General features: G+C 46.2%; 1 protein-coding gene across 1 annotated transcript; it reads right to left on the bottom strand.

The window, feature by feature from the left end:
• Positions 1–7,629: 7,629 nt before the first annotated feature.
• Positions 7,630–12,918, bottom strand: THAP5 (THAP domain containing 5). Its single transcript, XM_045828789.1, has 3 exons — positions 12,721–12,918; positions 10,769–10,961; positions 7,630–10,277 (listed from the first exon to the last, which is right to left on the bottom strand). The coding sequence occupies exons 1-3, from the start codon at positions 12,798–12,800 to the stop codon at positions 9,363–9,365; spliced, it is 1,188 nt and encodes a 395-aa protein (XP_045684745.1). The 5' UTR covers positions 12,801–12,918; the 3' UTR covers positions 7,630–9,362.
• Between the last annotated feature and the right edge of the window lie 66 nt (positions 12,919–12,984).

The following is a 12,984-nucleotide window of genomic DNA, read 5'->3' as shown; positions in this document are numbered from 1 at the left end:
GTCACGTTTCTTTATCAAGATGCTGGATAAGCCCCAAGTTCCGACTGCCCGTAGCTGGGTCCTCCCACACGTCGGTGCCGCACACATGTTCATGCGCTAATGAGCCGTTTTTCTCGTTAACCTGCGTTCTGTCCGTTTGTTTCACAGACCCAGACGCTGAGTCTCAGGCACGGCGTGGGGGAAATTCTTCCTCCCCTGCAGGTCCAAGGTGAGTACGTTTTGGTTTTCATCTCTTAGGCACTTGTGGTCTAATCAGAGAGACTGATGCGTAAAGAGGAAATTACAACAAAGAAGCATCTAGTTATAATCATGGCACAAAGAGTTTGTGAAGACGGCTGGGGTAGGGGTGTGTGTGTGTGTGTGTGTGTGTGTGTTACCACTTAGAAAAGGAGACACGTGAACTGGTTCTTTGGTGACATGTAAGAATTCCCCCGCTGTGAAGTTCCAACTTCAGCCCCCCCACCCGAACAAAAGAAGGCAGAAAGGGCAGACATGTGTGGGAGCGTTTTATCTAAATTTGCAAGCGATTTCCCCCTTGGAAAGTATTCTTTGTGAAAACCAGGTGCTCTGTTCTCTGTTCTTGATAGTGGTCTCTTCACCCTCAGTATTTTGCTGTTGCTAAGGAAGGAACGGCTTGTCTCACTGGCGCTTCTGTGGGTTTTTTTTTTTTTTCCTCATTCAAAGTCTTTTATGGCACTTTTCTTTGAAAATGGATTTCTGCAGTGGCATCCAGGAATGCACTTCTGCCTCCCGACAGAGGAGACTGGAGTCCATTCCGGAGGCAAGCCAGACTTTTCAGCGTCTGAGTCTTAGTGTACCAGGGTGCAGCCAAGAGGGGGCCCCCAAACAGGGATTTGGAATGGGGCCCAGAACTCAGGGTGTTCAGGAAATATTAAGATGTCCTCACCTCCCGCCCCCACAGGTGTGGGTTGGGGGAAGGGACACATGGAGCGGGGCCATTGAGAGCTGTTTCCCATAGCAACAGCTTTGCAGCTAACCTCTGGTGTGGTCATTTAACATATCTATAACATTTCACTTGTTGCATAGATATGTTAAATAGCTGTGGTCATGCTCTGAGCCAGGGGGATGGAAGTAACTTCCCCATCAAGATGTAACTGGGGGGTAAATCCCCCAAGTTACAGTATCTGCGTGAGAGCTTGGAGAAGATTGGCTCCCTGACATGGGGCCACGCCTGCCCAGACCCCTGATGGCAGCCCAGTGAAGCTGGAGGGATATGGGAGTGCTGGCAGGTGTAGCCGATTGTGGGAGGAGTCAGAAATGGGGCTGCAGAGGAGGATTGGTGTGGGGATTTAAACCGAGACTCAGCAGCCATTGGGGGGTGAATCACGCAGTTTTGGCAGAGTGGTGACTCCTGCAGCCATTGTGCAGAGAGGACCACAAGGCTGGGGCAGTGGAGAAAGAACCACGCAGTTTGGGCAGAGTGGGCCTTAGAAGGGGGAACCACCACCCGACTTTAGCAGAGATCCTGACGACACAGCTCATGGTGCTGGGAACCGAGGGAGGCCTACCAGCTGAGGCAGATTACTGGGAAGAACCGGGGGCTGCCTGAGCCACGGACTTCTATTTCTTTCCCTGAGATACAGTTCCCCAGACTGGGCAAAGGGGGAAGGAAGGACTGTGTGTGTTTGTGGGTGTTTTAAGGGACTTTGATGAAGACATTAGGTCACTACTTTAAGTTAGTATAGAATTAAATAAACATTTCCTTTCCTTTTCACGAATCTCTGGCATTGAGAGACATCTTTCCTATAAGGCAGTGGACATAACGAACCTGGGGGGTTCCTTTCGGTAACAGTACATTGCCCTCGGCCTGCCTCCGGCCCCCCGTGGCCCCCTTGCTGTTCGGCAACATCAGCGCTGCACCCTCCCTGCATTATGCTGCTTCCTGGGGTTTGTGAGGTCCCGAATGAACGCAACCAGACAGGTGGACTGAAAGGTGCTGTTTCAGAGCTCCAAAGCACCGGTCTGTAGCAAGGCAACACAAGTGTCTCCTAAACACATTACTCGGTGTGCCAAAGGAGAAGAGGCCAGTGGTTTCTTGTTGAATGACTTTCTGGGATTGTTTGAAAAGTCTGAATGACCTCCTTTAACTTGACCTTCTCTGGGAGGCACTGTGTCTGCCCTTCCACTCTAAATGAGAGCTTTGCTGGGTAGAGTCATCTTGGATGGAGGTCGTCACCTTTCATGCCTTCAAATACTTCTTTCCAGCCCCTTCTTGCCTGTAAGGTTTCTTTTGAGATGACTCTATTCAGCAAAGCTATCATTTAGAATGGAAGGGCAGATAAATTGCTTCCCAGAGAAGGCAAAGTGAAAGGAGCTCATCACCACCAAGCCCTTGTTATATGAAATGTTAAAGGGACTTATCTAAGAAATAGAAGAAGATCAAAAACTAGGAACAGGAACAGAACAGGAACAGAACCAGAGAAATGGAGACCCCAGGGAGGGTTTTCCGTGGAGGAGGGGAGGGGAAGAAGGGGAGAGGAAAAGGTACAGGGAATACGCAGCATAACTGGTGGGCATAAAATAGACAGGGAGAGGTTAAGAACAGTATAGGGAACAGAAGCCAAAGGATTTATATGTACGGCCCATGGGCATGAACTAAGGGGAGGAGGGATGCTGGAGGATGGGGGGGTGCGTGTAGGGAGGAGAGGGGATGGAAGGGAGAAAAAAGTCAGGAAAACTATAATAGCATAATCAATAAAATATGCTTAAAAAATGAAAAATCTGAATGATGCCCTTTGCCCTTCCCTCCCCACTCCTCCAGAAACACCTTGTATTTTGACGCCACACAGCTGAACTGGCTGACTTCCGTGTCACCTGTGGTGTAGAAACTCACTTGTCTCATGTCAGAGAACTCACTTCCAGACAGGCGGGGCTACGCAAGTTGGCAAGCTCAGTAAAATTAGCCTCATTCCACACACATGATATTCTAGCCTGTCGTACGTATTCAGACACTGTGCTTTGTTATTCATGGAAAACCTGAACCGTGCCCGGAAAACAGTGCAAGACGAGGCTTGCTCTGACATCGGCCCCTGCTTCACTGCTTTGCATTCTGAATTCCATTTCTGCAACCAAACATCGGGGGCCTTGATCTTCAACAGCATTTTCCAGTTATTAGAAATACTGCTTCATCTCTCAGTTTATTTTTTCTGACACTCTACATAGGACTTGGAGCATTAAAATTTATTTTCTGGGAAACGTGAAAGAACACGTGTCTGAAACTTGTCAGAATTCTGCGTGGAATTTACCCAGCCCTTTTATGGATATGGGCCACTTTGTCTACTAGGTTTAGTGTCCTACTGCCAGGTAATTAAAACTACAGAGCTGGATTGGTAGGGTGCGTGTGTGTGTGTGTGTGTGTGTGTGTGAGTGTGTGTGAGTGTGTGTGAGAGTCTGTATATTCAAGTCTAGAGTAATAACTTTCCCATCTCTGTGTTCCTGGGTTTTCGCAGGACAAGATGTAAAGAGGTTTATGATTTTCTGAGAATGGCAACTGTAAACTATAAGGTATTCTTGCCCTGAGCAGTTGGATGTCATAGAAATTATGGGTTCTCTCTCCAGAAAAATGCTTATGCACACAAAAGTTTGCATTCGGTTTTAGGAGAGTCAAGGACCCTTCTGGGAGCCCCCCACATTCCAGGTTCCAAGGGACGGAACTCTAGTCTAGAAGGAACGCACTTCACCTTAACTGAATGCTGCTTATAGCGTGCCAGCATTGTGTACCTTGCGCTTCCAGTTAATGCTTGAGCAGGCCTGCCTGAATAATGGCGCGATAATGCACTCACCGAGCTGCCAGTCGGTTAATTTATCCGGTGGCTGTCCCTGTGTGAAACCAGAATTAGACTCAGCAAAAACAGTACCTGAAATACGGTTCAGTGGGCGTCAAGTTGTTCTCCTGACAAACATTCACGGGGCTCCTACCCTGCACGAGGAGTTGTGCTGGGCAGCGAAGCTTAGAAGCGTACACTTTCAGGGGCTGAAAACTCATGTTGGGGGCATGCAAACAGTAAAGGAGCGATAATGATACTGAGTGAACAGGATGATGGGAGTTAAGTCAGAAGGGCACGTGGAAGGGTAACTAATGCTCACAAGATAAAGTGATGGGGAGGTCAGGCCCGAAGGAGGAGTAGGAACGAGCCACAACGGCGTGCTCACGAAGTCCGCGGGCCTCCTTACGGAGACACCGCGCGCGCCACCCCCATTTCCCGCTCCCCGGAGCCAGCCCCTCGCGCGGGTGTATGCTGGCTCCTTCTGTGTTGACCCGTACCTCCCACAACTTCGCGCTCCGTTTGCTCGCTTTAACGTTTGTGCACGGAGGCATCATCGTTTGATATCTTGGTATGTTCGAATGTCTCAACTTTAAGCTTCCGATTCCTATTAACTTTTTATTTGTAATTCCACACTTTAAATGACTAGGCCTGTTTTTGTCTTCATAAGGCTTCTTTTTTTTTTTTTTTTTAAAAGGTTATTCCGTTCTTGTTTTCAGGGATGCAGTCAATGTACCTTACCCCGGTAACTACAGGAAATACCTAGTCGAGTTGTTTCCCCTAGATTTTCCTCTGCCGACATAACCTGTTTTCTCCAAATTGCCGTTTTCCCTCTAACTCTGGTCTCTTTCACGTTGACTGCGTTCCCAACTGCCTACTGGCTGCCAGCCGGCAGGACACGGAAACGCTGGTGGGAGGCTTTGCACTTGGGGGCGCACCTTGTCCGCAGCTTCCCTGTACAGCAATACTCTTGCTGTGCATGAAAATCATCGGGGACATTTTCAAAAATACAGATGCCCAGGTTTTACACCAGACCTGGGAGTGGAGCCCAGGCGAAGGTAGTGCTTACGTGTCCCGGGGGATTTGGGGGCCCAGTGAGGGCTGAGGGTCACTGCGGCAGGGTGACTTGGCTGGACCCGATGAGGACTCCCGGTGGGAGACCTTGTTCTTTCTCTCTTGGGCTTTGTCATTTTCCCAAGAGCAAGCCGAAGGACAGAAGCTTGGTTGCGTGTTCTGGTGACCGCGTCTGTGACACAGGCTGGGGTAGGAGGGGCAGGGGGACTTACCGATCGGCTTATAAATGCTCACTGAATACCTCTGTTTAGTGGGGCGTCTGTGCCCGGGCTTTGTCTGTTCCAGACCCTCTGTCCCCTCCAGAAACTAAAGTGCCCCGTTTGCCCGGCTGAGGGATGGGGTACCTGCCAAGCTGTGTGGGGTGGCCACTGCTACTTCTTTCTTGGGGGGGTTACAGTTTTATTTTTATTTCATTTTAAGGGGTATTCTTTTTTAAAAATTTTTTATCATGGTTCAATGAGTTGTCCCCATTTCCCCCCCGTTGCTCTCTTGTGCCCTGCCCACCCGTCAACCCCCAGATTCATTCCCCAACCCCCACATTGGTCATTGTCCATGGGTCCTTTGTACATGTTCCTTGATTTGACCCCCCCCCTTCCTTTCCCCATTATGCCCCTACACCCTCCCCTCTGGTCGCTGCCAGTTTGTTCTTTATTTCCACGTCTCTGGTTCTATTTTGCTTGCTTGTTTCTTTTGTTGATTAGTTTCCATTTATACGTGAAATCATATGGTATTTGTCTTTTAGCACCTGGCTTATTTCACTTAGCATAATACTCTCTAGTTCCTATTCCTTCTTAATAAACTTGAATCAATTTGCTTTTTTTTTTTTTAGCACGTCTTCAGACCCCTGTTCCAACCCCAGAGGTACCTTTGACTTCAGTTCCTGAGTCTCTGGGGTTCTGTGAACATCAGATTGCTTGCTGGCTTCTTCACTCACATGACTGAGGCCTTACTCACTGAGCCTCTCTGTGTTATCTTGGCTTCCCCAGCGGGGCCGCAGGGACGTCAGCCATGGTACGGGCACCCGGCATTCTAAGGGGGGGCGTTGCAAAGAGGAAGCGGAAGCTGCCTGGCCAGTTGAGGGCTGAGTCTGGAACTGGCAACGTCACTTTCACTGTATTCTACTGGTCAAAGCAGGCATCCAACCCCCCTGATTCGGAAACACAGACAAACCTGGTAAGGGAGTAAGTGGCTGGATCCCACTCGAGGAGAGAATCGGGGAGCAGATGGGTTCTATGGCCACATTTGGAGGACACGACCTGCTGCAGAGGTGATGGATGGTGGAGAAGTGAGTGGCTGTGGTGGGAGTTGTTTCAACACCTGCTGAGGAACAGGTGGGAATCAGGAGAGGTGCTTGCTGTTGCCACCATTCAAGGGGCTGCAGATACTGGTGGTGACGACGGCCCACCACTGACCATGGGAGCAAGGTGGCAAAGGAGAGATGAGGGAAAAGTCCACTGGAGAGAGGTAACTAAGAGGTCAGAGGGTTTGATGGGAGGTCAGGATGAAAAAGGAAAGAAAGACCCTTTCTTGAAGGAACTTCTCTTGCATAGGTACATCTCTCACCCCTTTTTTCTACAGCTTTTCTCCCAACAATTGTGAATCAGGACTTTTGCCTTGCCCACAAAAATATTACCTAACATGATCTAAAGAGTAAAAAAAAAAATTGTATCCGAACACCGAGTTAGTTGGCAGAGCTGTTCAATTTAGTTAGAAATAGAATTCATCTGCACGCGAATACTCCAACTCTCAATACGTGGCTTTTTATTCTAGATGAGTTCTGCGGAAAAGTCCTGCTTGGTGTTTACATCAGCACTGTGTGTTACGTACAGTGGTCAAATCCGTGTAAATCTGACTATCTCCCTGACAAGGAGTCATAAATGTATACAGCTTTCCTGGACGTCCTTCCTTCTGGAATCATCTAAGATGGGGGGCGGGGGAGGAAATACACAGCCACAGCCGGGGCCGGGGCAGCCTCCACAGCAGGAATCAACAGGCGGCACAGCGGGTGTCTGGCACGTTTTCCTGTCTGTGGCAAACATGGAATGTTTAAAAGATTCTATGCAAATGTACCTAAGGAGGTTCTTGATTTTAAGGGACAAGAACCAAGAATTCTAAGGAGGCAAATTCAAATGTTCATGCAAACATTGATTGAGTAAATGTTACATTGCCAACGAAACAAAAGTCATTAATGAAAACTCTACTTGCAAAAAGCTTGCAACCCAGTGAGCACTGCAGGCAGGGTGTGAAGAACGTGTAGGGTGAATGGTGTTGGAGCAGGAGCAGGGAGAAAACAATTCTGACTGGCACACAAGGGATGCAATTCGATCCAAGTCAAAATAGTTTTAATTTGGACACTGCTTAAGCATAGGCAACGACAGCAGCAGTCAAGGAGACAGACGCCCGTCTGGCACGTGAGGGAAATGCTAAGGAGTCCGGGGTCGCCCTGTGGCCGAGGAGGACCCCGGAGGGTCGCATATGCGAGGGTGTCCAGTATGGCTCTGGTTGGAAGGCCCCGGGGAGAGAGCACCGCGTCGGAGCTGGGGAAGGTGCGTGGTGGGCGGGTGGGTGTGTGTGACGCAGTTAGACCGACAGTTCGGGCCATCGGCCGCCAGCGGTGTGCAGAGTGACCGGAAGGAGGCACTGAAAACGCAGGCGAGGCCAGCGAAGACGCGCCTGGAGGAATCCGAGTAAAGAGGCTGCTAGGACCCTCCAAAATACCTAAAGGTTACCTGAGAACATCCACAACTGAACGCAGACAGGCCAAGAAAAAATTGTACATATTTCTCATTTATTCAGTTCAAAGAACTAAGACGAGTTAAATAACTTTAAACAAAGAGACAATAACGACAAGGTATACAGTTAAAAACTGAGTTGCAACACTTTTAATAACTGATAAAGGCCATCTTCATCTGCGCTAGTTTTAAAGTATTAGCGAAATGCAACATGGAAATACTTAAAGATAACATATTAACTCTACCAATGATCATAATTTACGTAAAATATTAAGCTTATCCCCCACCCCACAGGGTCCCCCAATAAGGACACCTCTAATCAATTTTGGTAATTAACTGACTTATATTCATATAATGCCAATTAATTTTATTAGCCTGAAAACACTAAGCGAAACGTAGCCAGAAATAAGCACCATGCATTTACTGTTAGTGTACTATTTGCTGTGCAGTCAACTAATATTTACTGAGCTGCTCCTCCCATCTTCCAGGACTAAAAACATAACTGTCACCTTGCAGATATCAAAATCATCCCTCAAGATAAATAGCATTTTTCATATAAAAGAAAACGAAGAATCAGATTGATAGGAACTTGCTCAATACCATAAACAGTAACATATTTAATTACATTAACTTCCAATTTTAACTGATCATCTATTTTTCGCATTTCTGTTGTCATCACTAAGGCTTTGCTTGTATGTTTTTTCTTAAATTCATATGGCTATACACAGTATTATTTACATCGCTGTCACTTCTTTTTCCTATTTGTTGAAGGTCATCATTACATATCTATAATTTGCTGAATATAAATTTTAATAAAATATACTTAAGTGGGAATGTACAGTATTAAGTATTACTCTATCATTCTGGATTTAAAAATGACACATGCACACATTTTAAAAAGCTACACATATTAGATACAAAGGATGTTTTCTAAAATATAGTAATATATTTAAAAAATTAACCTCATTAAAACTTTTGGTTTATAAATTATAATCTTATATATACAGTATTAAGAAGCTTAAATGACTATGTATCTTTATGACAGTCAGCCACACATGAGGTACTGAAATACATATTCTTTCAAGTGTAAAGTACCTCTCTTAGGAACTAGGCTAATGGATGAATCGCTTTAGTTCAACTGGAATAAAATTACAAAAGGAGTATTTTCCTTCGTTATTATGAATGACTTTAGCCAAAAGGTCAAACACCACACAATTCAATAAATATCAAGGATAATTCAATAGCTAATAAAATCAAATTCTAGCCAATACCCAGTATTATGTCCCTACAGATCACCTTGGAGAAAAGTTGTTCTATTAAAAACATGTGACTAGAAAGGGAAGGGATTGTAAACACACTGCTTTTAAGATCTAGTGAAGTGCTCTGACTTTATAGATTAAGAGACTGAGGCTTAACCTTGACAAGCAACTTGCCTTAGTCACACGCCAATGGTAGAACCAGCATTATTCCTGAGCCTGACTTACTGTGGGCCCTTCTTACCATACCTGTACTCTCTCCTTTTATGACAAAATCCTCTTACCTACTCATTATACTTTAAATTGCCAAGTAATAAAACTTTGTATCTACAGCCCAACAACGCTCTAGCTTTCCCCCAAAATTGAGGAGTTCAAGAACAGAGTGCAGCTCACAACATGAGAGCGCTCTCCTAGCTTCATGAAGACGAGAACTTCATGCAGGAGAAAGTTCGCTTTACATATAATTTGGTTTGGCTGCAAAGTGCTTACAGAAAAGCCATAGCTTTGAGACCTTTCTACATCATAGTAACCTCGTATGTTGTGAAGTGGTTTTCTATAATCTTGACATTTTCTTCCGAGAGCCAGTTCTCCTGTTTCAGCTGCCTTATGAGAGCTTCCAAAGACTTCAGTCTCCCTAGAGTTTGTTGCTCTTGTAGCTCAAGAAGAGTTATCTTTGAATGTAGTTTGGAGACTTTCTGCCAAAGATGTTCCTTATTTGTATCCTGTCTACAGTAAGAGTGTTCAATCTGTAGAACTTCTGTCTCATAGTCTACGTCCTTATATAAGGAATCGTCAGTGCCTACGTCCTCCGGGTCCACGGCTTCTGTCTGCGCAGGTATAAAAGAATTAATTGTAGGTTTGGAATTCTCTGTGGGTACAAAAATGGCAATAACAGATTCCTCGTTTGTGTTTAATTCTTCAACTGTCTGAGTAATTGTGCTGAGTAAGAATGGATTTTCCTGTGCTGTCTTAATTTCTATGGAATTATTTGTGACGTTTGGATTGGCAAGATGACTGGTAGTTATTTCAAACACTTCTTGGGTTTCCAGAGATTGCCGAATACCTTCTGAATTTGAGGTTGTCAAAGTAACAGCTGTAGAATTTAGATTCTCAAAAGATGTGTGAAACCCACCCACACCTATGCCTTGGTTAACTGACGTTTCCAAGGTCGATTCAGGTTTTCCCGTATCTTGATTAACGAGAGTGAGAATGACTATGTTATTCTGCATACTCCCTGTGTTTGGAGCCCGGGGCCTGGCCAGGGCAGAGGGGGCGGGGGGCTGGGCTTGCTCGGGGAGGACGGCTGGGTTCGCTGTATTTGTCTCCAGCTCTTGTGACACAGAAGACTTTTGTGACTTGGCTTTCAGGCACACTTCTTTCTCGTCACCTGTTTGTTTCTTCGGACAGTTGTTTCTGGAAGGGTCTTCTTCCTAGAAAATAATATTTTCAAATTCTAAAGCAGATGTCCTTATTAGGCTTACTTTCTTCTGAGTCAGTGCCGAATACTTTAAGATGCATATTGATCAAGCAAGTTTATTGAATTAAAGAAGTGTTCTAACTATATAACTCAAAGAGAATTTAAAGTGTTTTTGAAAAGCATTAAGCATCATCGATATATAATGGCAACATTTCAGATCATTCTAAAAACCAGTAAAAAAATCTTAGATCATTTACTTATGATAACTTAATGATTTATGTTATTTTTTTGTTCCTCTTAAGCTATGCTTTAACGATAGCTTAAAGATGTAAAAAGTCAGCACACTTTCAGTAAAAGCATAAATTAGTTTTCCTTTTTCTCAAGTGTGCGTTTCCCCAGCTATCCTTCCCTCTCAGTCCTTACTCCAGATTCCCTGCCACCCTACAACCTACCGCCCTGCTCAGCATGACCCCCCACCCCCACCCCATGCCCTGTCTCCAGTACCTGATTGTCTCCAGGCAAAGAAAATATTGTTGGAACCGCAGTGTGCTTCAAGTATCGAATTCCCCATCTGATGTCAAGAGAGTCAGGAGTGAAATGGTCACTGCACAGGAACTGGTATTTACTGGGCATCCAAGAATCACGTTTCATATTCTTTAACCATTTTTCAAGCCTTTCTTTGTCATGTAGGGGAAACCTGAAATTAAAAAGGGAATACTTTTCTGTATTTTTACCATTGGTCAGGCTCCAGGCCGGCGTACACAGGTACTCTACGTACCAAGTGCTGGGAAGCAAAGCAACCATCTCCACCCATAAGAGCATCTTCTTGACAATTACATCCCATCACCTCCGTGGGGAAGACGCCTAAGGTGGAAGTGTGCAGCCGGAGCTTTGTCAGAGCAGAACGGCTGGTAAAACATAGCTCAGAGCCCCTCCACGTAGTATGTATGTCTTCCAACAAAACTAAAATGTATCCATATTTTCTGTGGATTACGTTCTATTTTTTATTTTGTTGTGCAGTTGGCCTAGAGCTAGGAAAGAGCTCTGTATAAACTGCGAAGTCCTACTGAAATGTACTTCATACTAGTACTACAGATGAACTCTAAAATTCAAGTTCTTAAAGAGAAGCTGACACAAGAACAAAGCACGTCCTTAAACCAAGGACAGACTCAAATATTTTATGATATGAAACAAATGAAACAGAAAGGACAGAAAGGCAAGACAGCTCTTGACACGTGTACTAACAATGACCTTGACTTAGAGTTGGCTCAAAGGGACTGCAATGGTTTTTATAGGCAAAACCAGAGTAATGGCAGAATTTTACAGAAAACTTTTTCCTTCCAGTCTAAATAGGTTTGGGTTACACTGTATTACACAGTTAACAGCAACTTATTTTTCTTTCAGTGATTTTACAAGAACACACATGGTGATCTATTTTTGGAAAATAGTAACAACATAAGGTTTCTCATGCAGAAAGCAGGGTTATACATTCCCCTAATCCCAGACGTGGTTTACGCTTTGTCAGTAGGGAGCAGGGAGCTTCAGAACCAAAGTAAAACAGGCTTCACAAAATAAGTAGTGAAAAATCGAAGAAAGTTAAGAGACAGCCAGGTTAGGGTTAAATGAATTATGTTTAAATACAAGAACAAAAAGGAAAGGGAATATTGTAAATACGTTGATTTTCATTTAAGCACAGGCTGAGTGCCAGTTTCTCTCTTTACTCGTTCATCGTGCGTTAGGTACTATTAACACCTCCAATAATTCCTTTACAGATGAGGGATCATAAGCACAGCGAGTTTAAATAATTTGCAGGTCATTCAGCTACAATGTAGTGGAGCCGGGACTTGGACCCGAAAGGTCTGGATTCTGTCCATTAGGACACGCTACTGCTTTCCCGTTCTCCTGATTAAAGTGAGGACTACTCCCGCGGTTTCGCAGAACATTTCGTGGCACTAGTACTGGGAGTAACAGCCTGTTCTCCGCACGATCGAGGCCTAGGATCTAGAGCTCTGGGCAGCAGGCAGGTCCTCCCGTGGCTCTGCCACACCTTCGGGATCAGTTGCCTCCTTTATGAAAAGCCTCCGTCGCCTCGGGGGGGGGGATTAAATTAAATAGCCTCCTTGCTACCTAACTCACAGAGTGTGTACATGAACTTGAGTGCACCCTCCCATTTGGCAGGGGTGATGTCGATGCAATGAGGTCAGGTGAGGCGGGGAACCGCTCTGGAAACCTCAGGGCGCCACGCAGACTTTACGGTTTCAAGGGCACTATCCCACCTGAACAGGCCCATCCTCGCCTGCGGGCCGGCGTCCAGGCTCAGTGCGGGCATTCCCAGGGGGGCGGAGCTCAAGCCTTCACGCCCCACTCCCGCGGGGACACCCTGCGCCCCTAGAAACCCCGAACCCCGGCCCTAAACGCCTTAACAGCGCGGTCCAAAAGCCAGGCTGACAACTCACGGGTAAAAACTCAACCTCCGGTCCTTATTGTTGCGTCCCCGGCGGTTCTTGCAGCAAATAGCTGCGCAATAGCGAGGCATCGCTCCGGTGCGCGCCCGGGAGACCCAGGCCTACTAGGGACGGAGGTGGGCCCTCCTCGCTGGGGCGGGGCCGCAGGGCTGGGCCGCCGCGCCACCGCGCCTGCGCGCGACGGGCTGGAGGAGGACGCGGCCTCCGTGGAGCCACTTCCGCTTCTGCGGGCGTCCGAACTGCCCCGTCGTGGAA

The sequence above is a fragment of the Phyllostomus hastatus genome, unplaced genomic scaffold (genome assembly GCF_019186645.2).
Source record: "Phyllostomus hastatus isolate PE091 unplaced genomic scaffold, TTU_PhHast_1.1 phas_scaffold_78, whole genome shotgun sequence".
Lineage (NCBI taxonomy): Eukaryota > Metazoa > Chordata > Mammalia > Chiroptera > Phyllostomidae > Phyllostomus > Phyllostomus hastatus.
Note: the sequence above shows the minus strand (reverse complement) of the source record. Positions and strands in the feature narration are given on the sequence as shown.

Coding starts and splice junctions, on each gene's coding strand:
- THAP5 (XM_045828789.1), bottom strand. CDS start 12,800: ATGCCTCGCTATTGCGCAGCTATTTGCTGCAAGAACCGCCGGGGACGC. Junction 10,962..12,720: donor CGGAGGTTGAGTTTTTACCC/GTGAGTTGTCAG, acceptor TTTTAATTTCAG/GTTTCCCCTACATGACAAAG. Junction 10,278..10,768: donor CTTTGCCTGGAGACAATCAG/GTACTGGAGACA, acceptor ATTATTTTCTAG/GAAGAAGACCCTTCCAGAAA.